General features: G+C 37.6%; 2 protein-coding genes across 2 annotated transcripts in view; one reads left to right on the top strand and one right to left on the bottom strand.

Moving 5' to 3' along the window:
- RASA3 (RAS p21 protein activator 3) overlaps nucleotides 1-8,315 on the bottom strand; it is a 171,364-nt gene extending 163,049 nt beyond the window's left edge. The window contains exon 1 of the mRNA XM_081947953.1: nucleotides 8,199-8,315. The gene's annotated coding sequence lies outside the window, so the exon portion shown is untranslated. The remainder of the gene's footprint in view (nucleotides 1-8,198) is intronic.
- A 173-nt stretch (nucleotides 8,316-8,488) lies between these two features.
- On the top strand, nucleotides 8,489-27,256 carry CDC16 (cell division cycle 16). Its single transcript, XM_081947954.1, has 18 exons — nucleotides 8,489-8,669; nucleotides 9,866-9,920; nucleotides 11,073-11,170; nucleotides 11,661-11,699; nucleotides 12,318-12,458; nucleotides 12,773-12,932; nucleotides 13,224-13,318; nucleotides 15,171-15,304; nucleotides 16,616-16,695; nucleotides 18,504-18,553; nucleotides 19,893-19,966; nucleotides 20,139-20,264; nucleotides 21,090-21,242; nucleotides 22,150-22,213; nucleotides 23,534-23,595; nucleotides 25,323-25,458; nucleotides 25,865-25,955; nucleotides 26,519-27,256. The coding sequence occupies exons 1-18, from the start codon at nucleotides 8,622-8,624 to the stop codon at nucleotides 26,776-26,778; spliced, it is 1,866 nt and encodes a 621-aa protein (XP_081804080.1). The 5' UTR covers nucleotides 8,489-8,621; the 3' UTR covers nucleotides 26,779-27,256.
- Nucleotides 27,257-27,767: the final 511 nt, after the last annotated feature.

Below are 27,767 nucleotides of genomic sequence, written 5' to 3' on the forward strand. Positions count from 1 at the left end.
GTCTGATTTCAACTCTATAAATAATTCTATATCTACTCCACAGAGTAGTAGCAAAACCATCATGTTATAATGTGAAATTTTAAGCCCTTGTGGTTTTTAGGTTCTGCATCAACAATTAGCATTAACACTGGATTCTTTTACCATGTTCAAGTAGGTGTCGAAAAAATATACATCAATGTATTGTTTCCATTTCTCTGAAAACATGTCAGGAGTTTTAGCACATTCCTTGTCTGATTTGTGCAACACATACAGTATACAATTGCAATAGTGTGTGTTCCTTTTATCAGTGCACATTGCAAACAATTGGCAACTTGAAATCTCATTACTTTTATATGTAAATATATTTGATCATTGCCTAGGAAATGGAACCATAGGCTAAGATCTATTTATAGCTCAACAAATAGAAGTGTTGAAGTACCTTCTATTAAGGAACAAAGAACAAGTAAATTACAAACACATCATAAAATGAAATGACAGTTGGCAAACTGTAATCCTTCTTCCTGAATAAACATGCTTTGATCAGCAGTGTTGGGTTCTTAAATGAGATTAAAGACATTCGATGGACCATGTGTCTTTCCCCTCACTTAAGGAAAATCACACACATGAATAGATTTACAATGCTGACAGTAGGCTCTTGGTCTAAGATCCAAAATATACAGAAGCAAAAATTCCAATCAGGATTTTATGTCATTAAAAAAAAAAAATCAAAGTTGAAACCTAAAGGAGAAAGCTACATAAGTAAACTCTCCAGTACTTCAGTCATCATTAAAGTAGACTTTCCGTAATAAGCTGATTGTTTGTTTAAAAAAAGAATATTTTATTTTCCAAACATCTTCTGTGTGGGAGTAGGTGGTTGGTTGCTTGCAGTCACAGATATCTCTTTAGATAAAAATTAGAACGGTGTACCTGAAATCAATTTAACATGGAAAATATCATAAAAGGCAAACTTTATAAACCACCAGATTTCATTTTTGTCTGTGCATTGCTTAGACTCAGTGCCTTCTCTTAGCAAATGGGATGGCACAATTTTGTTAACCTTTTCCCAGAAATTTCACTAGATGAATCTGTTGACAAAAATGTCCTTCTGGGTTCAGTTCCAAGTGGGGAAAAAGACACTAGAAACATGGAGGCTGCTTGGAAAGATGGTTGAATGGTGTACAGGGTCACATGGCTTGAGCTCCTGAACAGAAAAAGGAATCACATGCTTCAAATGTTGGGTGAAGAAGAAAAGAGGCTGACATGCTGAAAGTCCCTGGTTTTATGCCTTTCTGGCCTTTGATATTGATCTTGCATTCTGATTGGTTGTCAGACTCCCATAGGGCCATGCAGGGGCATCTGTAGGCTGTGCTTTGAGTCAAAGTTTGGTTGCCTTGCTGGCTGATGTAATTTTCCCAGGTGCCTTGTAGTGAATTTCTGTAGAAGGCTAATCCTGCCTTTGTTATGTATTTGTTCTTTTCTAAACTGTTCTTTAAGTAAAAAAAAATCAAAGTGACACATCAGCAATATAACATCATTTATTAATTGCACGGTACCTAATATGTTACATTCATATATTTTATGTTCTAGAATATCAGAATTCACCATAATCTATTGACTAGCAATATAACTATTCTCTTGAAATATGCAGGCAGCAATTACATATGTAAGTAAGGTATTCATCCTTCATCCTCAAACATAGCTTTGTAATTCCAAAATACATGGTTCCATTACTACTTGACTTTTAGACTTCAGCAAAATTTAAATAAATCAAATGCTCTGTTATTTGTTTTCCTTAAAATACATCATCATGTGGCTTGTTAGTGATTTTTTGTATCTCTCCATTAGGTTACTTTGAGCTTTTCCTGGTGATAAAAAATTGGAACACAAATTTAAACTTCAATGAAGCCTAAACTACATGGAATGCTATTAAAATGATGGCTAATTAGTAAACATAAACATAATGGTTTAAATTATTCTTTTTGCAATCTGTGGCAACAGTCCAATACTAGCCCTGTTCTATACTCTACGTTCATCCTAAGCCCATATTCAGGGGAAAAACTGTTGCACACACAGCTAGTATAGATTTAGTTACAAACATGTAAACTCTCTTCACCAACAATCAAAATACCTCATTCAGTTTTGAGGAGACATAGTGACTTTTAGGGAAGAGAATGGGAAAATAAAGAAGCAGGGGGGAAAGCATATATAGGAGGGTATTAAAATGCATGAGGCTTTGAGAGACTAAACCAGTGATGGCGAACCTGTGGCACGCGTGAGCCATTTGTCAGGTGGCACGCGAGGTGCTGGCCAGCTGAGTTCACCTTTTTAAAAGCCATTTTTCGCCCTCCCCAGGCTCCAGAGGCTTTATAGGAGCCTGGGGAGGGCGAAAAGAGCCTCCTCCCCCCACAAGGCCCTCCGTAGGCTTCAGGGACTGTCCGGAGGCTTCCCTGAAGCCTTTGGAACGCTTAAAACAACCCTCCGATCAAACCGGAAGTGACTTCCGGGTTGCTCGGAGGGTGGTTTTAAGCGTTCCGAAGGCTTCAGGGACCGTCCGGAGGCTTCCCTGATGCCTTCGGAGCGCTTAAAACGACCCTCCGAGCAAACTGGAAGTGACTTCCGGTTTGCTCGGTGGCTCGTTTTAAGCGTTCCAAAGGCTTCAGGGAAGCCTCCGGACAGTCCCTGAAGCCTCCAGAGGGCCTCTGGGGGGCGGGGGAGCCTCTTTTTGCCCTCCCCAGGCTCCTATAAAGCCTCTGGAGCCTGGGGAGGGCGAAAAAAGCATGTAAAAATGGGGGGGGTCGCGCGTTGCATTATGGGTGCGGCACGCCTGCACACGATCTCCCTGCGCTCCCCCCCCTTGTGGCACGCGAGCCAAAAAAGGTTCGCCATCGCTGGACTAAACTGTGCTTGGAGTGGGGTAGAATGGAAAGAGAACACACATATTCATCTACAGCAGTGGTTCCTAAAGTGGGTGGTACCGCCTTCTGAGGGGCGGTGGGATGACTTAGGGGGGTGCTAAGAGGCAAGGGGGCGGCAGGGGGGCGCTAAGAGGCAAGGGAGGCAGCAGGGGGGCGCAAAGAGGCAAGGGAGGCAGCAGGGGGGTGCTAAGAGGCAAAGGAGGTGGCAGAGGAGTGCTGGAGATGGCCCCCTCGCAGGGCGCAATTCTGCCTGGGGTTCTGTTGGCCGCCTGTCATCTGAGCACTTCCGGCAGGGGTGAAATTCAATCTAATGTCCCAAAGACTTGAAGGATTTTTCGCTCCCTCGCTCCCTCACTCGGAGGCATCCAAGCATGTCAGCCGGGGGGGGGCAAAGGGGGGGCAGAGAAAGAAGAGAAGAGCCTTTTGCCTGCATTTCTCCTGATATGACTCTGTGTGTGCTGTGCACGGAGAAGAGATGCGGGACTGAATGGGGCTGTCCTTGGGCCTGCATTTCAGGGATTGGGAATTGGTGCTGCATTACGCAGCGAGTCCGATGTCATTGCACAAGAGCACTCGCCTGCCTGCCTGCCTGCCTTTCTCATGCTTTAAATAAATGGCTTTACTTCTGACTCCCTTTCCGGGGCTGTGCTATGAGCCGCCTCCGCGAGGATTATGCTGCAGCACGTGTGTGCAACAGAGCCACTCCCCAATCCTTCTTGCACCCGCTCCACAAGGACGCTCCACTCTCGCCTGCCTCTACCCCTTCCACCTTAGAAATGCAACACAGGCAAACATGCCGTGGGGGGAAGAGAGAGGCTAGCTCCCCTCTGCCTCCTCACTCCATTCGTAGAGGTGGCCTTAAAAAGCGCGGAGTGGGAGGAAGTGTCACTGCGTTAATTGGTTTGCTAGCGCGGAGTGGGAGGAAGTGTCACTGCGTTAATTGGTTTGCTAGCTGCGCTGAAAATTTACTGCGCAGGTCACAGTTTTTATCTGCAAGTGATTTAGTGCGGCTGCTCCTTCACCTTCCTTAACTTTCTCTTCTGATCTTTTGTTCGCTTGCCAGGAGGCAGGCACATAGCTCTTGCCAAAATGTAGTTAATTGAGTTAGCACTTTGGTATTCAAACTCCTTTCTTCATGATGTATGGCTACAAGCCTGACCTCAAGAACCTCCACATTTTTGGTTCATACGCTATGGTGAACATTCCCTTAGCTCAAAGAAAAAAAGGAGGTCCAGTAGCAAAGAGATTGAGATTTATGGGTATTGATGATAATTCAAAATGGAGCAAATTTATTGACCCTAAACATGTAATTGTGATTTCTCAATCTGCTAATTTTGAGGAAGATATTGACCGGTCCAGGATTCATTCCAATGATCCTGGAGTTTATTTTCCTAGAGATGATGTTGCAGATGCCACACAGCCTGATGACCAAGATTCACAGGCAGATATTCCTTCTACCAGTTCTTCACAACCTGATGTTCCGTCTTCGCAAGCCGCAGATGCTGATGCTAGTGACGAATGTGAGGACGAGGACGAAGAAGAAGAATGGACTGTTCCAAGAGGGTCTTGGAACAAAAGGTATCCCTCCACAATGATATTCGTGGCAACTGACAAAAACACCCTTGCCTTTGATTTGCAATGTTACACTTCCTCCTGATACGTTCACACAAATCAAGCAGCTTCCTGATTTAGAGCAAGAGAAATGGTATGAAGCAATGCAGGATGAAATGGACAGTTTAAAGAAACTTAATGTATTTACACCTGCAAAACCTCCAGCAAACAAAAAGTCATTGGCGCTCGATGGGTCTACAGAATCAAGAAGAAACCGAATGGTGAGTCATTGTACAAAGCCAGACTTGTAGCTCAGGGTTTCACTCAACGTTATCCTGAGGACTACACAAACACCTACTCACCAACAGTCAGAACTGAGAGTGTAAAAATTGCTTTAACCACTGCAACTATTCTTGGTTTAGAAGTTTTCCAGTTCGATGTGGACACGGCTTATCTACATGCTGACCTAGATGAAGAGATCTACGTGAGAGGACCTCCAGGATTCCGACAGCAAGAAGGGGATACCTGGTTCCTAAACAAAAGTCTTTATGGTCTGAAACAGTCAGGTTTGCAGAGATACCTCACATTGAAATCTTTAGGTCACATTAGCACTTATTTAGGTGTTCAGATTGACAAAACACAGAAGGGTTTTAGCCTTTCACAAGAGGAGAAAATTGATCACATTTTGCATCATTGCAACATGAAAGATGCTAACACAACAAAGACACCCATGCAAACAGATTTTCACAACTTAACACATGAACCAAGTCCAGAGTTCGAAGATCAAAGACTATATCGTTCAATCATTGGGTCACTGTTGTACATTGGTAGTTGGACCAGACCCGACATTGCACTTAGTGTTAATCTCTTATCACGACACGTAGGTAAGGCAAAACAATTTCATTGGACATGCGTTAAGAAGTTATTGAAGTACCTGAAACACACTAAACACATGAAGTTATTGCTAGAACCAACACATACTGATTATGCAGAATTATGTTGTTATGCAGATTCTGATTGGGCAAGTGATAAGAAATCACGCAAAAGTACTTCAGGTTACATGATGTTCCTGAATGGATGTCCTGTTTACTGGCAAGTGAGAAAACAGAGTTTTGTTTCTTGTTCATCTACTGAAGCTGAATATGCTTGTGTTTCGGATGCATGTAATTCTCTAACATGGTTTGATGCTTTGATCGCAGATATCTGGACACGTCCGATTCGACCAATCACTGTGATGGAAGATAATGTATCTGTGGTTTATATTTCTGAGTCACATTTCACAGGTTCTAGGTCCAGACACATTGACATTCGTTATCAAAACACAAAGCAATTAGTTAAACAAGGTTTTGTTAAATTGCAATATGTATCTACACATGATCAAATTGCTGACATGCTCAACAAACCGCTTCCAGCAGCTCAACACGAGTATCTGTGGAAGAAGATGTGCCTTATTTGATGATTTGATGACATCAGCCCAAATAGCAAAAGAAGGGTTGTTACTGCGTTAATTGGTTTGCTAGCTGCGCTGAAAATTTACTGCGCAGGTCACAGTTCCTATCTGCAAGTGATTTAGTGCACCTGCTCCTTCACCTTCCTTAACTTTCTCTTCTGATCTTTTGTTCGCTTGCCAGGAGGCAGACACATAGCTCTTGCCAAAATGTAGTTAATTGAGTTAGCACTTTTGTATTTTAATTTTTTTTATATTAAAATGTTTTTATTAGATCTTGCTTCGGGTTTATTTTCGCTTATTCAAAAGTATGCTACAAGGAATGCCAAGATCCTCATCTCCTTAATTCAGGGAGAAATTCACACTCTAACAGGAAGGGCACTTGGGGTGGTTTCTCAAACTTTGAGTTGCAAAATAATCTCATTGAAGGCTGAAATATAGGGGAGATTGTGGAAAAGGGATAATCATTTCCAACATATACTGTTTTAAAAAAAGTAAATAAAAAAGTGGTCTAATTACTGTCTAAAGTTGGATATTGTCACATACAGGAAAAAACAAAGCAAAACAAAATTATGATAGAACAACGTCCCATATTAGAAGAAAATGCTGTCCAAATGTTCCCAGTATGCCAAACAAGATGTTTTATAACCAAATGGAGTCAAAACACTTCCTTTTTCTTTTAATAAAGTGCCCTTCCTATCTTGATACTTATGCAGAGTGAGACCTTTGTCACAGATAAACCTGGATAATGGCATCACTCTTATGTTGTGTGAGTATACATGAGCTGCAAGGCTTGTATTTTGCCATAGTATCATCTACAGCTCCATAAATTCTACTAGGCTAAGGGTTTGACCAGATGCTGGGCACCAATATATTGAGGAATACAGAAAGACTGATCACATGGGGCAGTCTAATGAGCATTTCTGAAATGACAGATACCACAGAACAAAGTCTTCTTCCTTCTCTACCCTCACCCCACCCTGTTATTTTGAAAAAAAAACCCAAAAGGCAGCAGTGTGTGTGTGTGTGTGAATGATCATGCATGTACTGTATTACACAGAATTTACTGAACAGTGAAGTAGTTACTAAATTTTATTGAGTTTACTGTTACTACTTACTAAGGTTCTTGAAAAATGACTATCAGACTTTGAAAATCTGGTATCACTGGATCATGTTCAACAATTTTGTTGAATTAACATTAACTAAAAAGGTTTTTAAATTGGATTTTGAATAAATGTGCAATTCATTGTTACAGTTTTGAATTTTACTGTTACTATCTTCCTTCCGTCATGCAAACCGCCCAGTCATATGACCCCCCAGCCACGCCCACCAAGCCACGCCCACAGAACCGGTAGTAAAAAAAATTGAATTCCACCACTGGGTGGGGGGGGGCACTGAGGATCAGTTTGTAGCACCAAGGGGGCGGTGGACTGAAAAAGTTTGGGAACCACTAATCTACAGGCTCTGAGCTGCCAGTAAGTGATGCATGTAGTTCTGTGAGCTAAAAATGTTACCCAGAAATGATTTATGATTTCTTTGCCATGTTATAGCACCATCATGTGGCTATGTGTCTCCTTCATGAAAAAAGACTGACTTCACATTTTAGTACAATTCCTCCTATTAAAGTAATACTTCCAACTTTCACATCAGTATTTTCTAGAATTATATTACTATAGAATTCCACTATTACATATTAATTGTTTAAGGTTTCTTTAATTCTAGCTATTTTAAGCCATGCTAACTGATCATTTCTAAATAGTTTCAACATTATATTTGCACATGCTGTACTTCTTTCTTAAATTTATAAGAAAACTGGAAGGAAAAACACTTCCCATCGTTAATGAACATTGGGTATAAAAGCACTAGTTGATGGGAAGTAGCATTTCAATTTCTGATCATCCACAGCTAGAAATGACAATTCAGTACCCAGTCGATTATTGTTGGTCTGGTGTGACCCAAATTCAAGCCCATGAAGTTTACTAAGTGGCTTGGGGCAGACAAACGCAACCTTAGAGGAATAAAACAGGGTAAGAAGTCCTATGTATTTCTATCTGAAAGCTGGGGTGTAAATTTAATACTTAACTTGTAATTGTTGAAATTCCTTTATTGGTTGCTGATAAACATGCTGATGGTTTACCCTGCCTAGTGATGTCCACCAATTAAGAAGTAAGTTACACTGAATACAAACAGGAGTTATTTCTGTTTTTGCATTACTCAATTACTTTTTCTATAAGAAAAAAATACCAAATACCATTAATGTATAAGTCATTAACATAGATTTTAAAAGTAATAATTCTGGAACCCACCTATGTAGTTCAAATTCGGAATAAAAAGACTGCTGCCTCTTCAATTTCGTTCTCTTCTATAAATGATTAAATACGACGAACAACAACAATAACAACACATTCCTAAGTAAAGCCTCGGTACTTCACCCTCTGTAGGTCGGACATCCTCGGAACGCCAAGCGCAGAGGCCGCGTTTCCGGCGACATAACGGTGCAATTGAGAACGGCACACAGGGCCATACTGGGGGGAGCGTAATTGCTGACGGACTCGTGAAGCCATGGCGAGAGGAATGCGGAGTGGGCGGGGTCTTAAGTTTCGGAAGCGGCTCACTCGGGGTCAGGAAGGCAGCGGCAGTTGCGAGGCGTCCGGCAGCGCCGTGGGGGGCTCCAGGGAACGGGCCAGCCTGCTCACCCGGTTCCTCCCGCGGGCGGGCACGGAAGGGGCATGAATCTGGAGCGCCTGAGGAAGCGGGTGCGGCAATACATCGACCAGGTGAGGCTTTCGAGGCAGCATCCCTTTGCCTGCCGCCGCCTCTGCTTCTCCGTCTCCGGTCCTGAGGCTGGGGCTGCTTATCGCGTGGACGTGGTCTGGGAAATGGGGCGAGTGGGACCGTTCTCGGGCGTGGGTCGCGGGCCCCGCTAGAGGTTTGGGGTTTAGGGAATTTCCAAAGCAAAGCCCCAAGGAGCTGCGGGTGAGTTTCTGCCTCCCCCCTCTCTGACACTTGCCGCCTCCCAAAGTTGCTTCCTCGTCCCTGGTTAATTGGAACGAGCAGCAAAGGGCTGTTGAATGAATGTGCCTTTGACTGCATAAAAATGCCATGGTTTGCTGCTATCTGGCCTTGATTTTTATTTATTGTGTGATTGATTGATTGATGATTCCTTCAAGTCATTTTTTGAATCCTAGGGGGACTTGAATTGGTCTCCCCATCTGTTCTTCCCTTGGTTGAAAAAAAACATGGTGTGGGACTGAGGATAGCTATGCCTGTCACTGTCTTCCTGGATCTAAACTACCTTGAATTATCATTATTTCAGTACAGGTTCATTGGAAAAAATGTCTTCTGCATAGCTCGGTATAGGGATTAACATGGTATACGTGTTACTAGAGAGGCTTAGTTTAAAATTCCTTTGCAGGTAGTCCTCAACTTGCCAACCAAAATTGAACTCAAAATTTCCATTGCTGAGCAAGACTAAGTGAGTTTTGCCCCATTTTATGGCCTTTCTTGCCACAGTTGTTAAGTCTATTACTGCAGTTGTTGTTAGTAATTATAGTTATTAAGTGAATCTGGTTTCCCCCATTGACTTTGCCAGTCAGAAGGTTGTAAAAGGTTGCACAGAACACAGCAACTGTTATAAATACAGTCCAATTCCCAGCACCTGAATTTTGACCACATGGGGATGCTGCAAAGGTCATGTGAAAAATGGTCACAAGTCACTTTTCAGTGCTGTTTTAATTTTTAACTGTCACTAAACAAATGCTTGTAGATTGAGGACTACCTGTATTTTCATTAAAATTACTTGATAATCTTTAGCCCTATCAAAATTTCTCAACTTAACCCAGGTTACTGCAAAAATAAGATGCAGAAATGATTGGTGAATTCTGTATAAAGTTCACTGATTGGAAGATATGAATATAGTATATTATATATATTTTCTAACAACAAATTGTAACTATTTATTTCCTTAAAACAGCAACAGTATCAAAGTGCTCTATTTTGGGCAGATAAAGTAGCATCTTTGTCCCATGGTAAGTTGCATATTTTATTTTATATGTGTATGTGTTTTTAAAAATTACTTTGTATTTTCATTTTAATTTTCCCTTACTATATACTGTATTTTTATGAGTTGGCTATTTTAACTGGGAAAGTTGAGAATTCGTGAGCTATACAGATAGTCCTCACAAATAATTTGAAATTATGACAGTACTAAAAAGTAATGTTATGGTCTATTTATGATCTTCATAGCATCCCTCAGTCATGTGAACACCATTACAATCCATATATGTTGTCCTATGCCTGGCCTGTGTTTTTTTCCCCCTTTATCTTTTCTCCTCTTGCAGAGCAGAGAAATTGGAGAGAAAAGATTGCTCTTCTATACATGAAAAGCAATGTGGTTGTATTTGCAGCCTGGGGCACCAGGAGATTTCAAGGGAGTAAGCTGTTAGTTCTTCTACACATTGAAAGCAATGCGATTGTGCTGGTAATGGGAAAAGGTCAGGCAAGGAGAGATTGTCCACAGAACTAGCTTTCTTTTTTTTAATCCCCTCCTCCAGAGTGGAGGGATTGGAGAAAGAGAACTGTAAACTATTTGCATAATTTAGCTGCAGCTCTTGGCCTCAGGCTGAGGCATGATTACATTGCTTTTGATGTGTACAAGAGAGTAAGATGACCTTGACCATTCCAAGAGGTGAGGGAATGGTTAGGAGGCAAACAACAGGTGGGATGTCTCTTTCCAACTGGAAAGCTCAGTTGCAATCATGTGATTTCCCACTTAGTGAATGACTTACTTAGCTGTGCAATTGTTTGTCACATGTAGGGTTGTTAAGTGGGCACTACCTGTGTAATAAACATTCTTGGTTTTCAGGAGTTAGATCTCTTGTTACTATATCATAGAATCAGTATAGTTGTTTTGTGAGGATGCCCTGATTTTTGATACTTAGTTCACACTGAGTACCTACTTTGCTTTCATATGGTTGCAGTGTTTATGCAGATGCATGTGAATTTCAATTCTAAGATGAGCTTAATTTATAAATGAGCTCAATTTGTACGTGTTAGAAATGTTGTGAATAAAATAATCAGTCTGCGTTGTATTGTAAATTAATAGTAGAATGCAAATAAAGTACAACTGATAAGCTATGTGTAATATTAATTTTTTGATATGCCTGTGTGATTATTTTTAGAAGATCCACAGGACATTTATTGGTTGGCTCAATGTCTTTACCTTACATCACAGTATCACAGGGCAGCACATGCTCTTAGGTCAAGAAAATTAGATAAGGTAAGTGACCACAGGCATACTTCATCTTTTAAAAAAAATACTTTATAGCATGTGTAAGAACCTTTTTTTTCTTGGTTAGAATATATTTGCTAGGAGCAATGTGTTAAAAGCCTGATGCCATCAACAGAAAAGCTGGAGATAAAAATTAGTTCAGCCACACCACCACTTATGCAAATGCTATCACTGTTATTTCTTTTTCTCTTTACCATGGACACCTCTTCCATTGGGCTAGAATTTTGCATTTGGTAAAAAGTTTCTCATTTATAGAGTGGATATAGGATTTTTTTGGTATTTTGCTAAAGCCAGAAAACATTCCTATAAGTGCAAAACAGGTAGTTCAGTTAAGTATAAAAAATATATATAAAATAGAATGAATGTAGAACTGGATAAATTGAATAAATAAGAGATACAAAGGGCATATTGAGCTTCAAGACCTCTTAATACTGTTCATCTTCAACTGAAAACTAATTAGAATTTCTGTTTTCTTTAGTTACATGAAGCATGTCAATACCTTGCAGCTAGATGTCATGTAAGTATTTAGTGACAGCACATTTCTAGTAAATTGCCAATGAGAATCAAAAAATTAAAAAAAATCAAAATTTAAAAATTTGATTTTTGTCTATCTTCTAATTTTAAATAAGCTACGTTCAGATGATACTTTAAACGTTATAATTTCTTAATCTTTTTAAGTATTAACATTAAATTAATATAAATATTTTATATGAACAAGTTTGTTTATTTTGTTTATGTATTTATTACACTTGGTTGCCACCCACCTTGCCACAAGGCAACTCAATTGTAGCCATGTGAGTTGGTGTAGAAGCATGAGAGTAAATAGCTATCCCGTTTATTTCTGAAAGTGTTAATTTTTAGAAGAAAATAGAGAAAATTGGGAATGGAATTAAAAAGCATGGATAAGATAACTAGAATTCAAAGAATGGAACAAGTGAATGGAAATTGAAGCATTGTATAGATTATGAAACGGAGGTAAGACATAAATCTAGTATAATGGAGGGTGGGTAATATGAAGGTAGAGTTGTCTTTAAACATATAATTGTGATGTATGTGAATTGGCTAAGCAATATTTTATTTTCTACACACTGCTGCTTCAGTGATAAATGTTTATACTCTGAGTTTTTCTGTGTAGTATGCTGCAAAAGAATATCAGCAGGCTCTTGATATACTTGACATGGAAGAACCAATCAACAAAAGATTGTTTGAAAAATACTTGAAGGATGAAAGTACAGTGAAAGACTGTTCTAATGACTGGGAAATTTCACAAACGTCAGTAAGTGTTACTTGGGAGTAAGCTTTGGAGGGTTATTGGAAGATTTATTCATAACCCTAACCCTAACTTCAGTCTGATGTCCTCTAAAAAAGCCTTTCCCAACAAAACTGGAAGGTCCTAAGAGGGGGGAAGCAATCTTACAGTAAAAGGATACAATTTAAATAGACAACAAACCAATTTATAGAGCTTTATATAAAATAATTCTGTTGAAAGACACATGCTATTAAAAAGTATTTCTCAGATGTAATTTGAGCTCAACTTCTAATTGAAAACCTGGATTTAGTCTCTGGATTTTAACCCTTCTTTCTTATTAGATCAAGAGTTCGATTTGCCTTTTGAGAGGGAAGATCTATGATGCTCTTGATAACAGAACTCTGGCAACGTTCAGCTACAAAGAGGCTTTGAAACTTGATGTTTACTGCTTTGAAGCATTTGACCTTTTAACTTCACACCATATGCTAACAGCAGAAGAAGGTTTGGATAATATTTTTTCTTCACATAATTAAAAAAAATATCTTTCTACAACATATTGTATGTAGAATCCATTAGTTAGCCTATTCAAACTAGCTTCACTAATCTTTTTACAAGATTTAGGTTTTAGGACATTGCTGAGCACTAGGAGAAAGATTTGCCAATTGTTGCTATTTTTTTCTGTCCTTAAACAAATTGTTGAAATCTAGTGACATGTAAAACCCTACTATATGAAAAAATGGGGATATTGGGATCCTATACCATTTTTAAATATCTACTTCATTTTATTTTCAGAAAAGGAACTACTTGAATCTCTACCTCTTAGAAAACAGTGTATGGACGAAGAACAAGTATTACTGCATTTTCTGTTTGAGAACAAATTGAAAAAGGTAATCTTTTAAAAATAAATATAATAGGTAATCCTGGATTTATGACTTGTTTAATGACTGTTCAAAGTTACCAGACCTTGGAAATAATGCTTTACAGCCCATAGTGACTCAGCCTATGGTGAAAGCTGATAGGAAAAATGAAGATTTCAATCTTTATTAATTTATTATATCTGTATCTAGCCATCAGAGACTCTTAGTGGTTAACAGAATAGAAAGAAATGCAGTAAGCATAAAAAGGAAATAATACTGATTCAAAATTATAACTCCTCAAAAATCAGTGTTATCTATGGCTTGGCTCATCTCCTATTGCCAGTGGTTTGAACAGACTTGCCTGCTAGAGCAGCGGTCTGCAATCTTTCTGACTTGATGGCCCAGCAGGGTGGGAGAGGTGATAGTTCTTTGTGCGTGGCAGGCGGGCGCATGCAGGTACATGCAGCTCCATTTGTGTGAGTGGCGTGCATGGCTGCCTCTTGCAAGAAAGGATTCTTGCGCACGAGCGCAAGCAGCCACCACTCGTGCAAGGGGAACATTGTGTGTTCACACGAGGAAAGCTTGTGCATGCACGCACTTGCCCGCCACTTGCACAGCCCAGTTCTGAACACACCATGGCCTGGGGGTGGGGGACTCTTGTGCTAGAGCACTGGGGAACTCCTCAATAGCCCTCTAGAAACTATCCAGATCCCATAGATATCTGGGGCAGACATATAAAGGACCCTGTGCAACTCACAAAGGTGGCTGTCATTGTCACGTGTAGGTATAATCTGAATATGGAAAAAGGTGATCAAAATCCTTTCACATGCAGATCACATAATATCTCTGAAAAAATGAGGCACCTACATAAGATTACTTGAGACAAATTGATAGAGGCCTCACCAGGTATAGCAAACAAGACATGGGCATGAAGGACTCCCAGAGGCATCCTGTTGGGCAGTTGATACACCTCTAGATCTCTAGTGTATCCTTCTGGCTCAATTTCACACATAGGTACTCACATTCCTGATCACAGACAATCAATGCCACCCACCCACCCCAACTATAGCATTGGGGTTTCTGAAGGACCTGAAACTTAGAATAAATACGGCTTTCCTTTCCTTCCTCTAATAAAAGGGACGTTCTTAGCATCAGATTAAATTCAAAGAAAAGGATAGGAAAAGTATTCCCTTGGCCATAGCAAGGGTTTATTTAGGCAGAGGCCAATATGGGTGGAAAAAAGTAAACAAAGCTGGGAATTCAAAGGCAAATTTCATTTCCTCTAATAGGTTTTTTTTTTCTAGAACAGTCAAGCACACGGGGGCTTAGAGAAACAAGACCCTCAGTTTTTAGCAAACAATATGGTTGATACAGAATGGGCATGAGTAAAGAGCAATAGCAATATCACTTAGACTTATATACCGCTTCACGGTGCTTTTACAGCCCTCTCTAAGTGGTTTACAGAGTCAGTATATTGCCCTCAACAATCTGGGTCCTCATTTTACCTACCTCGGAAGGATGGAAGGCTGAGTCAACCTTGAGCAGGTGAGATTTGAACTGCCGAACTGCAGCTAACAGTCAGCTGAAGTAGCCTGCAGTAGTGCACTCAAACCACTGCGCCACCGTGTTGCAGAGACATACTAAATTATACCTTGAATATTTGAACTGTTGAAAGGATAAAATGTGTTGAGTAAGTTCATCTCAGTAAACATATCCATTGATTTTTGAAAATATATTTTATCTTACTAAGCAAATATTTCTAGAGGAAACAGGCTTTTTGAACTAAGGTGATAATATGAAAAGGATCAGTTTTCTCTTATAAGTTTTACTATTCTTCTGAGGTGCTATTTGTTTCTCAACTGAAATTTCTTATGCTTTTCAGTACAATAAACCTAGTGAAACACTGATTCCTGAATCTGTAGATGGTCTTCAAGATAATCTCGATGTAGTAGTGTCTCTAGCAGAAAGGCATTATTATAACTGTGATTTTAAAATGTGCTACAAACTTACTTCTGTGTAAGTATTTGCATTTGTGATAATAGAATTTACTTGTGAATTCATTCTTACATATGTTAGCATCCTTGTGAAATAATTGTTTATCCTGTTTGTTAAAGTGGTTGAAAGCTTATCTGTTTTAGTTTATAAACATAAAGCAATTATGTGCTTATATTCTTTGCTATGTTGGATTCAGTTAAGGATTTGTAGTGCAGTACAGTAAGGGATTGTCATGCAAAGTAAGTGGAGATGCCCTTTCCTTAGCTTCTGGTCTTCTGGTCTCGGAAAGGAACTTCACCCATGGAGAGCTCTATGAGGATAAGGCCACTTTGGGGGATGTCAGAAGGTCCTGAGGGAAAATGTTATGAAGATAAGCTACCAACATTTTTCTAGTATCAGGAACTTGGCCTGTGGCATTCTGGAACTGGAAAAGGAACATTGTCTTCTTTTTTAAGCAACAATATTGATGAAATAGTTCTATAGGGGCACAAAATCATCTCTGTAATACATCTTTTCATACTTTTTATACTTTTGGGACTTAAGTTGTTCTTAAGCTGTTTGACCCACTTAATCTTTTTTCAGTCTTAAATGCTGCCATTATGCTAACAAAGAAAAGCAGACTCTTGCATAAGCATCTTGGCAGCTAGCAGTCCCAAACTGGAGCCTCAACTAACAAACAAGCAATTACTAATTGTTCCTTTATCAAGATATGTTGAAATCTCAGCCCTATAAGGTAGACCAGATTAAGAAAACAATTTCATTTAGGTCAAGACTACTTTATTGCAATGACTATATTAACAGAATTTTGCATTTTCCCCTCCCTCACTTTTTCTCCATGTGAACTAAGGAGGAGTCTTATCAAGAAGTTTAATTGGTTTCTTGGCTTGCACCCAAGCCCTGTTCTCATGGCGATTGCCTTGGTAGTTGCTCTTCTTCTTGTCCTTCATGGCCATTCTCTGTAGCCTCTACATGAATTTGCCTCCAGTTTAACTACAATGTATTCCTAAACTGGAATCCCAGTTCAAGAACAGTGGGTGTTCTAAGGGTAAAGCGCTCCATTTCTCATTTATACTGCTGTAAATGAGCATACCAGTCACAGGAATTTTTCTTTAGATAAATGTAAACATGGCTTTCCAAGGTTTCATAACTATAGAATCTCTGTTCCTGACTAAGGAATTAAGGGAATTTGAATGAAACTGATTATTTGGGTTTGTGTGTTTTAAGAAACTGGAGTCCTTTAGGGTTTCCACTCTGAAGATCAATAATAATGTTTTGGTTGTACTTGAAGTGACTTTCTAAAAAGTATAAGATCTTATTTGGGCTTATTTGTAGAGTAATGGAAAAGGATCCGTTCCATGCCAGTTGTTTACCTGTACATATTGGGACACTCGTGGAGCTGAATAAAGCAAATGGTGAGAAATTGTTTTATGCATGTTAAAAATGAGCAGATTACTTCTAAAGTTTCCAGGCATTTCCTTTGTTTTTATTTTCCCGATGTTGATTTTATTGTGACTCATGAACAGGCACTTTGTATCTAAAAATACAAATAATTTGTTACTGAGAATAAAATGGAGGGGGAGGAAGGGGTTTTCAGAGGGGAAGGTGATGTAATTGAATGTAACAGGAAGAAGGGGCTGCACTGCAGAGGAATAGAAACAACTCAGTACAGATATTTTGAAAGAGACAGCACCTCCCTAATTGTTATCAGAGTATATGGTAGATGCAGATAATGGAGGCCTGCCAGGCTTAGTCTGACAATATTCTTGTCTATTAGATAGAGAAACAATAAAGAATTCAGCTTTGAAAAATCATCACTTGTCATTCTTAGATTTAGATCCTGACAGCTGCCAGACTGTAAGCACCTTGGCTTGACCCATGCCTGGAACTAGGCTTGGGAGCTTAGCAGCAATTATAGCTACAAAACTAGCAACCACACCAAGACAGCACCCAGTTTCCACAAATGCAAAGACTTTTGGAGAAAGACGGGGACTGTATGACACTTTTCAAGACTTTTAATTGCTGAACCCCAAAAAACTTTTTATGGGGCTCAGCTAACCCTTAAGGATATCATGAAGTTAAATTTGCTTCACCAGGACAACAGCCTATAGGGAGTGCTCAGCTGATGACTACCAGTTCAGCAACCAAAGTTATGATGATACCAAAGAAAGGGAACTTATGGCTGGTCCTTGATATTGCAGCTGCTACAGCATCTCTGTGGCCATGTGATTGCAATCCAGATGCTTGGCAACTGGCTTGTACTTAAAAGATGCAGTGCCCTGCAGACACATGATCCCCATTTGCAGCCTTCTCTTCTGGCTTCCCACAAACAAAATCAATGGGAAGTCAGCCGGAGATTGCAAACCCCTCTGGTAAGTCAGTCCCACTCCTCCTCCTTTCTACGGAGGAGCCCCTGGGCAGCAAGATGAGTGGGGCCTGGATGGGCAGGCAGTATGTGCTTCATCATCTACCCCTTCATTGTACTTCAGTCAATGGGCTGATAGAGGCTCTGTTTCCTTTCTGTTTGTGATATAGTGATTTCCATATTTAATGAATAATATTAACCGAAGAGTTTGCTTGTAAGATTTAATTATTTTTTTCAAACATGGATAAATCATTGCACCATACTTTTGGGTCTGCATTACAAACTTTTTTTAAAAAAATATTCCTTTTACAAGTAAAAAAATGATTGTGTGTTTTATAATTTATAATATGTAACTAAAATGAGTCAAGATTGCATCTAATTTTACAGTATTTAATTCACTGTTTTCTAGGTAAGCATGTAGATTTCAGTGCAAATCATGAAGACATTGTAACGTTGATTTATTTGCACTGGGGGGAAAAACAAGACTTAAGAAGTTGGTAGAGATGAGACCTATTCAGACACTTGTTTCTAACAAAAAAGTTGGCATCTTATAAAATGGAAATTGGAAGTTGATCCAGTAAATGAAAATTATGCCTATACTACTGTTTAATTAATATATAGCTTACATGTTATCCTGTTAATTAGATAAAATAACTGATGTCTGTATGTTTTTGAAACTGTCAAAAAAGGAGATTTGGGAATTAGATTTCATAGTGTAACTTTCTACCACTTGTTCTGGTCATTTTGTTATTTTTAATTATTAAAAAATATTTTTAGTCTGGTTTCTTTTCAGTTTACATACTGATATAATTGTGTTTCATGTAAATGGTGCTTAACATATTCATTCTATTTTTCTAGAACTTTTCTATCTCTCGCATAAACTGGTGGATTTGTATCCAAATAATCCTGTAAGTTATATATTTCTTATTTTTAATAGCACTGCTATAAGTTAAACAAAAGACCAACATTAGTATGTACATAGTAAAATACCCGATTTGATATGTCTAAGTGAGGATTTTAAAGCTGATTCGTACACAAACAATCAAAAAAGTGTTCAATATAAACATTCCAGTTCAGACACAATTTATGTGAGAAGATTGCAATAAATCTAAATATTTGAATTTGATCAATCTTCCATGATGAGGGTCAGCTGTATTATAATTGTGGAGGTGCATATTGGAATAATATTCTTTTTTGTAAAGTAGGAAGGCACACAGGCCTTGGACCCTTGCCATGTAAATAATTTCTGAGGAAATATAGAATTTGGCATTAGATTCTCTAGTCAGGTTATCAGGGGATATCCGATTCTGGGGAATTAAACATTTATCTCTGATACTTATTCAGGCTTTGGAGCAGGACTTTGCTCCATTCCATTGTTGTATGAAAGTTTGTGGTTTCAGAATGGTGAGATGATGACAAATTTTCATTAGTTAATCAGATGCTGCAGATTTTTTCCTAGAGGACATTGTTAATAAAAATGTACATAATATAATAATGTAGTGCTGAGAAGATCAAAAAAAGAAAGTGAAAATTGTCTGTTTATGTTTTGTTTTTTATTCAAGCATGTAAAAAAGCAATTATGTTCCCAAGCCTCAGAAAAATTCTGAGGCAACACAGAATGGAATGCTAGCATAGCTAGGATTCTGGTAGTATATTCTTATTTAAACTACAGTTACCAATATTAATGTGTTTAATGAGAATGCATCAGAAAAAAAGGGGTTATGTTATTTACCATCATGCTGTCTTAAGTACACACAATACTTATAATGTTATCAGAATCCATTCTTTCTGCTTGCCAACTAAAAAAATATTTTCTCAGCAACAAAATGCTGTGGATTCAGCACTGTGAAAATAAGGAATTGTCTCAAATAAAAGCAAATTTTCAAGAAAGTGTACAGAAAAAATCCCACTGCCAATTACATATGTATTTGTCAGAGCAAGGCTATCAAAACAGTTAAAAACACGGTAATAATAATTCATTAAACTTGTATGCCACCTGACTCTCAACAATATACTACAAATAAATTACAATAAAATCAATAAAACATATTTTAAATATTAAGATAAAACATGACAAATGCAATGAAGGGAGGACTACAGCATAAACATTTGCATATATGCCTTTTAAAGATACAGAATAACATCTGCACTTTTATACTATAGCATTAGATTCATGAACTGTTTACCTTTTCTAATTTATATTACTGTAATAATCTATCCTATGTTTAATTTAATTTTTGGTTTTAGGTCTCTTGGTTTGCTGTAGGATGCTATTATCTCATGGTTGGCCATAAAAATGAGCATGCCAGAAGATACCTCAGGTAAGTTTTACTTCCTGAGAATTTCAAGCTAAGGAATATGTTTGTCATGTCTTTTAAGAGAACCTGTGTTTTGAAATACAGCATTTATATTAAGAATTATTTGTTAAATATTTATAAAATTGGAAGTTTAATAAGCTGTTGTTTTAGAAAATTGTTTTTTTTTCTGTTTCAGTAAAGCCACTACACTAGAGAGAACATATGGGCCAGCATGGATAGCATATGGACACTCATTTGCAGTTGAGAGTGAGCACGATCAGGCCATGGCTGCGTATTTCACAGCAGCCCAGTTGATGAAGGGGTATGTCACAATTCCAATTCCCAGAGAATATGAATGCAAGTTCCAATCTGGATTGGTCACCAGGACCAGAAGTTTACTTTTCTGAGCTTTCGGACTCATACTGGAGCCCATCCTCAGGGAGCTTCTCTCTATTGGAATATGTGCTTTGGACTATTCTATGAGTCATATGTATGTGGCACTTTCCTATTGGTTGATTGGCGTGTTGATGGTGACGATTGGCTGTTGTTTCCTTGTGCTGCCAAGGCCTTGGTTCCTAGTACCTGATAAGCTGATGGTAAATCAGCACTCCTGTTGACTGACAAGGGGCCAGTCTTCCAAAATCTCCCTGGCTATCTTTGTAACTGCACATCCAACAATTTTAGTACCTGTGAAATTGAATGTATGTCCTTGTTCATTGCAATGTGAGGCTATCAATGAGTTGGGTCTACTCGTCCAACCGTTCACTTGCAATGCACACATCCAAATCTTGGAAACTACATTTTATTGCATTACCCATATATTTGCCTTCATTTGTAATATCAATGCAATTTAATGGTAATTTGAGGGAACATTCATATTTAATGAAAAATGGAATTAAAACAGGTTAGCATTTACATTAGGATACATATTAGCCTTGTGTAACTGAACTTTGTAACTGTATTTCATGAACTGGTGAATGGAATATGTTTTGGGAGGGGATATACTTTATATGGTTCTGTATTCTGCTTGTAAGATGTATGCTTTCATAAAAACAAGAAAAATTACAGTGTTTTGATTGTTTTGTGTTGTAGCTAAAAAGTAAATGCATTTTTCTTCCTTTTATCTTGAATATCTTTGTTTTTGCAGTTGCCATTTGCCGATGTTGTACATTGGACTAGAATACGGATTGACTAACAATTCAAAATTAGCTGAACGCTTCTTCAGCCAAGCTTTAAGTATTGCACCCGAGGATCCTTTTGTTATGCATGAAGTTGGGGTGGTAGCATTTCAGAATGGGGAGTAAGTATTTTTTGTGACAGTTTGTATTCATGAAAGCATAGTGCTGTTTACTGCATATCTACATATGGATTAAATTAAATTACAATAGTAGCATTTATTACTGCTATTATAATTATTAAACTTACTAAAATGAACAAAATATGTGCTGACAGAAAGCAATGACCTTTTTTCTTTCCCTTACTATAAATATTATTTTTAAAACCTGAGAATTATTTTGCTCAACTTTAAGTAAATATATTCTTGTACTAACTCCTCCTCTCCACAATTTCACAAATAAAATTGCTGACTTTAGAAAAGCACGTAAATGTGTCTGCTTTTTAAAAAAGATGCTTTTAGTGTTGCATTCTTAATTCATTTTTGTCTCCAAAGTGTTTAACATAATTAAAAACAAAAGAAAGAAAATCAAAGATATTTATTTCATATGCATTGAATATATCACAGTGGACAGATTTTGTGCTTAAGACACCATTATATTTAATGTATCAGTGATTCCTACACACTTGTTCTTTTGAGAAATAGAAACTGGTCTTCATCAGCCATAATCTTTTCATAAATTCCTAAGGCAATAACAGAAACAAAGGAATAAGAAAGTCTATTAGCATTTTTTGATGAGCAACCATATTGTGTGGCTGGAAGGATCTTACATTGACTTCAGCATCTTGGTCTCCTTTCCTGCTCATAATAAAAAAAAATAGCCTAATTAAGTCTGTGATTATTACATTTTCACTGGTGTCTTGGAATGCGAACAATGATAGAATGGATTAATACCTAATTATTTCTGATAAAATATAAATAATTGAGACATCATATGTTCTGTGCACAAAATAAAATATCCTTTCATTTATATTTTTTTAAAAAAATTGAAAAGACCTAAACATCTTATATGAAGTATTTTATTTTCTTTCAGCTGGAAAACTTCAGAAAAGTGGTTTCTTGATGCACTAGAAAAGATCAAAGCTATTGGAAGTGAGGTATTTAGTTATATGTATATATTTCTTACTAATATGTTCACTACAAGCTAGTGCTGTTTTAAAATGTAAGTGTAAAAGATCTTTTGGCCCCCAGTATTCAGCAGATGAAGACTTCAGAGTGCATATACATGGTCTTGTAAGTATCGTGTCAATTCATATAAGGCTTCACAGGTGATAAACCAGCACCTTGAATTGACCTTGGAAGCCTGTAAGTAGGCAATGAAATTACCGAAGAACAGCATAATGTTACCAAACCTACTTTTTCCTATTAGTAGTCAACTCTCTGAATTTAATATCAACTGCAGTTTCCAATTCATTTTCAAGGGTAGAGTATGTTGCATGAGGTGACAATGGCATGAATCACATTCAGATGGGTTTTCTACATCAAAAATCTCTACAATTTGCATACCCATCAAAGCTGGGCAAATGCCCTGGTCTCTCCCTCAATCTGCTACTGGAGAAAGCAACCATACATACTGGAAGACACACACACACAACCCAAATTAGTGATCTGCTTCTTTAAAGCTGATGGAACCCGGTCCAGAGCTGAACTAGGGAATCGTATCAAGACAGATTTATTACCTACAATTATCCACTCCATTATCAGAATTGATTGCTATTCAGTGGGAAAATATCCATCAAGAAACCCCAAATATTCTGGCTCCTGTTATACATCACTGAGAAAGAATTTATAATGAATTCTTTATTCATTTATAATATGTTGTATGGTGTGTGTTAAGTAATTAAGCTCCTCGTTAGAAGAGCGAGTATGCAGAGAAGCATAATGAGAGTGATATGGAATAACACGCACAACAGAGACTGAATAGTATAAAAATATAGTAGTTTACTATGTAGAAATATAGAGGTATTCAGAGTTTGGTTAACAGTCCAAGTCATATACGATTCAATAATTCAGTTATCAAAATAGTCAGTCTAACACACAAAGTATAGCTAAACAGTAGCAAACCACAATACCTCAAAATACACCGATCAGCTTCTAACAAAACAGAGAGCTAACAGCCATTCTGGCTCCCTCTTATAGCTGCTTGAGGTAACAAACCAATTACATCTCTTATGCATTTAAAGTAACAGATACATTTGTTACAACCATGGCTTATATACATTGCCAAGCCAAGCCTAGGGTTACATCCCTAACAGTGTGGCATTTTAAAAGGTTTTCATGGCATTAAATCTAATCCATTTGAAGATTTCCTTATACGCACATGTACACTCATTGACATAATAATAGAAGCTATATTATTTAAGTGGGGGCTTTCCACAGAATGATATTTCTTTATATATGATGTTCTTTTGCTACAGGTGACTGTAGATAAATGGGAACCTTTACTAAATAACCTGGGCCATGTGTGCAGAAAACTGAAGTAAGTATGTGCATGTGGAGATTGAAGGGGATAAATGTTTTAAACCGTAGTTGTTACGTTTATTTATGTTAGTCCCAGTTGTATAACTTATGAAAATCTTAGCACTGTATAGGTAGACTGGAAAAATCATCCCAAAAGGTGAAGGAAAAGTATTCTTGTATCATAAGAGCTAGCGTGGTATAATGGTGAAGTGTTGTTTGTTTATTTTTTGTTATTTTAGTTATTTGTTTCCTGTTGGACTTGACTAGGGAAATCGTTCTATCTACCTATCTACCTACAGTCTATACTCCTGTTAAAAGGCCAGTTCTTGATATGTAAAACAGTCAGACCAAGATTCTGTATATCACTTTTTTGATATTTTTCCACCTTTAATATAACATATAAGCTGTACAATATAATTGAAAAACAAAGTCAAATCTTATTGGGGGGGAAATAATAATAACATGGTTGCATAAGTGTGCCCACCCTTAAACTAATAAACTTTCAATTGGATTAAGGTCTGGGCTCTGGCTAGGCCATTCCAAAATTTTGATCTTCTGGTAGAGCCAATGTTTTTGTTGATTTGGAGGTGTGTTTGGGGCATGTTGAAAAGTGAAAATCCTCTTCATCTTCAGCATTTTAGCAGAGACCTGAAGATTTATTCCAAAATTGACTGATATTTGGAATTATTTATAATTCACTCCACCTTGATTAAAGCCCCAGTTCCAGCTGAAGAAAAGCAGCTCCAAAACATAATGTTGCCACTGCCATGCTTCACTGCATATGGCATACTTTTGGTGATGATCAATGTTGTTTATGTTTCCAAAACATACCTTTTGGAATTATTGCCCAAAAATTCAGACCATAGTACATTTTCTCACATGCTTTTGTCAGACCTGATATAGATTTTTTGCAAGATGTAGCAGAGCCTGGATGTTTTTCTTTGTAAGAAAAGGCTTCCATCTTGCCACCCTACTTCACAGTCCAGACATGGCGATTGCCACATGTAGTACACAATCAGTATTTGCCAAAAATTCCTACAGCTTCTTTACAATGTTGCTGTAGGCCTCTTAGTAACTTCTTGTACCAGTTTTTTTCTTGTTTTTTCATCAATTATGGATGAACATCCAGTACTTGATAATGTCCCTGTTGCACCATATTTTTCCCACTTGATGACTGTCTTCACTGCGTTTCATAGTTTATCCAATGCCTTGGAAATTGTTTTGTACCCTTCCCCTGGCTGATACCTTCCAACAATGAGATTCCTTTGATGCTAAGCTCTTTGCAGACCACACTTTTTCCTGTGAGGGACAACTGAGTAAATGTCAGAAAAATCTTACTAGAACAGCTGGACTTTATATGGGCTTGATCAGAGTCACTTTGATAGCAAGAATCTACTGACTACTATTAAACATCAGTTTGAATGTGATTGGTTCATTCTGAATATAGTAACATCCCTATAAGAGGATGTGCACACTTATGATTGCATATCCACTACCTATCAAATTTAGATGCTATCTATCTCACTATCAAGTGACTCTGAGTAATATTTCTATATCCCATACAGCCCAGCTTATTATTGAGGGTGGAAAAAATGTAGAAGATGGAATGCTGTGTATTCTGCCTTGAGTTCCTGGAGGAATGCAGAATATATATATATATATGTCTAAGACAGAAATACTACCAGATCTTGCTAATTATGTATTGTAGTAATTTGTCAAATGCATTGTTTATCTTTATTTTAAAAGGAAACACGAAGAAGCTCTTGAATACCATCGTCAAGCTCTGGTCTTGATCCCTCAAAATGCTTCCACATATTCTGCAATTGGATACATACATAGTCTGATGGGAAACTTTGAAAGTGCAATTGATTATTTTCATACCGTATGTGTATATTTTATTTAGTATACATTTATTTGTTCAAGCAAAAATGTGCAGTAAAGAATCACAACTTCAAAGCATAGGATATCAAAATGTTCAGGATTGTCACCACTCTCTTACATGTTTCCCTTCGAGACCCTTCAACATTATATTAACATTCCATTTGTATTCAACATTCTGCTTAGTTCACTTGAGTTGTTTGGAGGGAGAAATGAATTCTCACTGTAGGATATTTCTAAATGACCCTGGTCTGTGACAAATCATGTGAAGAATTCTTCCTAACACGCTGATACCTCTCCCTTGTATGTTATTGATACTATTTTGACTACAAAGGGCAATCATTTAGAGAAGTTTAATCTGTTAAAGATAGTTTAAAAGTTGGATTTATTTGTTTGTCCTTTTAAAACAGGCCCTTGGTCTAAGGAGGGATGATACATTTTCAGTTACTATGCTTGGACATTGCATAGAAATGTATATTGGAGATTCTGAAGCCTACATTGGTAAGTTGTTATTTTAGTACTGTTCCTCATATTTTTTCATATCTTCCCACACTGGCTGTGATGGTTACCTCAAACATACATTTATGATATGTAGTTATTTAGCATAATGAATGGTTGACCAGGCGGCATCATCATCATCATGTGAAGAGAATATATATTTTATATATACTATATTTATAATTGCTGTGAAGAATATCACAAGCAATATCACTTGTTGATATTTTCTTCTTTTCTATTTTTCTTTAACTTTTCTCCTTTTGCACTTTTTGTTTTCTTCTTGCTTTCTGTTTTATTTTTACTTTCATGCTGTCTTTTAGTGTTATATTTTACCTTCTTTAAAGTTTTTAACAAACATTATACTTGCAAAAACTTATTTTAATATGAACCCAGTTGGTTCCTTCACAACCAAAGTTTATCAGTAGATTAGTTTATCAGATAGTTTATAACGCACACAACAGTCTTCTGAAACCCTACATGGAACAAAAAAGAATAAATCAGACAGTGAAAAACATGTGAAACAGGTCTTAATTATATGAAAAATTAACCTAAGCAATTTCTTTTAGGGACTGCAATTAAGGATAAACTGAGATGCTATGATTTTGATGTGCATACTATGAAGACTTTGAAGAACATTATCTCCCCTGCATGGGGTGCATTGGAATTTGATATAGAAAGGCAAACTACAGAAGAAAGCAATATGGCATTGGAAACACCTCAACGAAAGACCACAGAAGACCCTCCTCCATTAGATGAAACCTTTGAAATTGAAATGAATGAAAGTGACATGATGTTAGAAACATCCATGTCAGACCATAGTACATGACCTTAAAATATTGGTGCAGATTCATCAGTGTGCAGAATCATTAAGTAATTTGTCATTCATCCCTTTCTGAATTTGTTGTTTTATATAACTATGTATAATATGTGGCCATCAGAGAACTGCCCAAGATAGTGTATTTTGTTTATATCAATTTTATTCAAAATAATGTATTTTTAACTTTCATTGCATTGTGGGACTGCTATTTAGACAGTGAATGTACAAGCAAAAAATCAAATTGGATTTCAATATGTTTCTGTACCCATGAACTGATAAATTGCTGCTTTGCCTTTTTCCATCTTAATTATGTATCAGAATGTCCTGAAAAAAAGTACAGTTTTGATATTATATTTTATTCTTTATTCAGAATTTTTTTGTTTAATCTCTTTGATAATTGTTTAAAAATTATCAACTGAATTCATTTTTTTCAATGAATTGTAGGCAACTCGTTTTTACTGTGATAGTAAATGTGTTGTCTGTCTAATATTTGTCGCTTTCTTCAACTTTATGGTTTCTTGATTATCTCCCTTACCCTGGAGAGATTAGTGACTACATAATTCATATATTTTTGCAACAATCTAAGCAATTATTAAAGTTCTGTTGGAAGAAATGTCCTTCTGGGTTTGGCTCCAAGTGGGGAAAAAGACACTGGAGACATGGAGGCTGTTTGGAAAGATGGTTTTAATGGTGGACAGGACCACATGGCTTGAGTCCTGAACAGAAAAGGTGATCACATGCTTCAATGTTGGTGGAGAAAAAGAGAAGGAGGACCTGAGATGCTGAGTCCCTGGTTTTATGCCCTCTCTGGCCTTTGATCTTGACCTTGTATTTTGATTGGTTGTCAGACTCCCATGGGGCCATACAGGGGCAACTCTCTAACCTGCATTTTCAATTCAGGTTTGGTTGAGTTCTCAGATGCCATTTGGTGAGTTGGGTAAAGGGCCAATATTATCATGCCTTAATCCCATCCCCCTGGAGCTGAAGGGGAGAACTCA

The sequence above is a fragment of the Natrix helvetica genome (genome assembly GCF_964273705.1).
Source record: "Natrix helvetica genome assembly, chromosome: 3".
Lineage (NCBI taxonomy): Eukaryota > Metazoa > Chordata > Lepidosauria > Squamata > Natricidae > Natrix > Natrix helvetica.

What these genes read in the sequence shown, in the direction of transcription:
- CDC16 (XM_081947954.1), top strand. Translation starts at nt 8,622, where the DNA reads ATGAATCTGGAGCGCCTGAGGAAGCGGGTGCGGCAATACATCGACCAG. An exon ending in GCAGCCCAGTTGATGAAGGG is followed by an intron (nt 20,265 to 21,089) that starts GTATGTCACAAT and finishes TTGTTTTTGCAG; the next exon opens with TTGCCATTTGCCGATGTTGT. An exon ending in CATGTGTGCAGAAAACTGAA is followed by an intron (nt 23,596 to 25,322) that starts GTAAGTATGTGC and finishes TTATTTTAAAAG; the next exon opens with GAAACACGAAGAAGCTCTTG.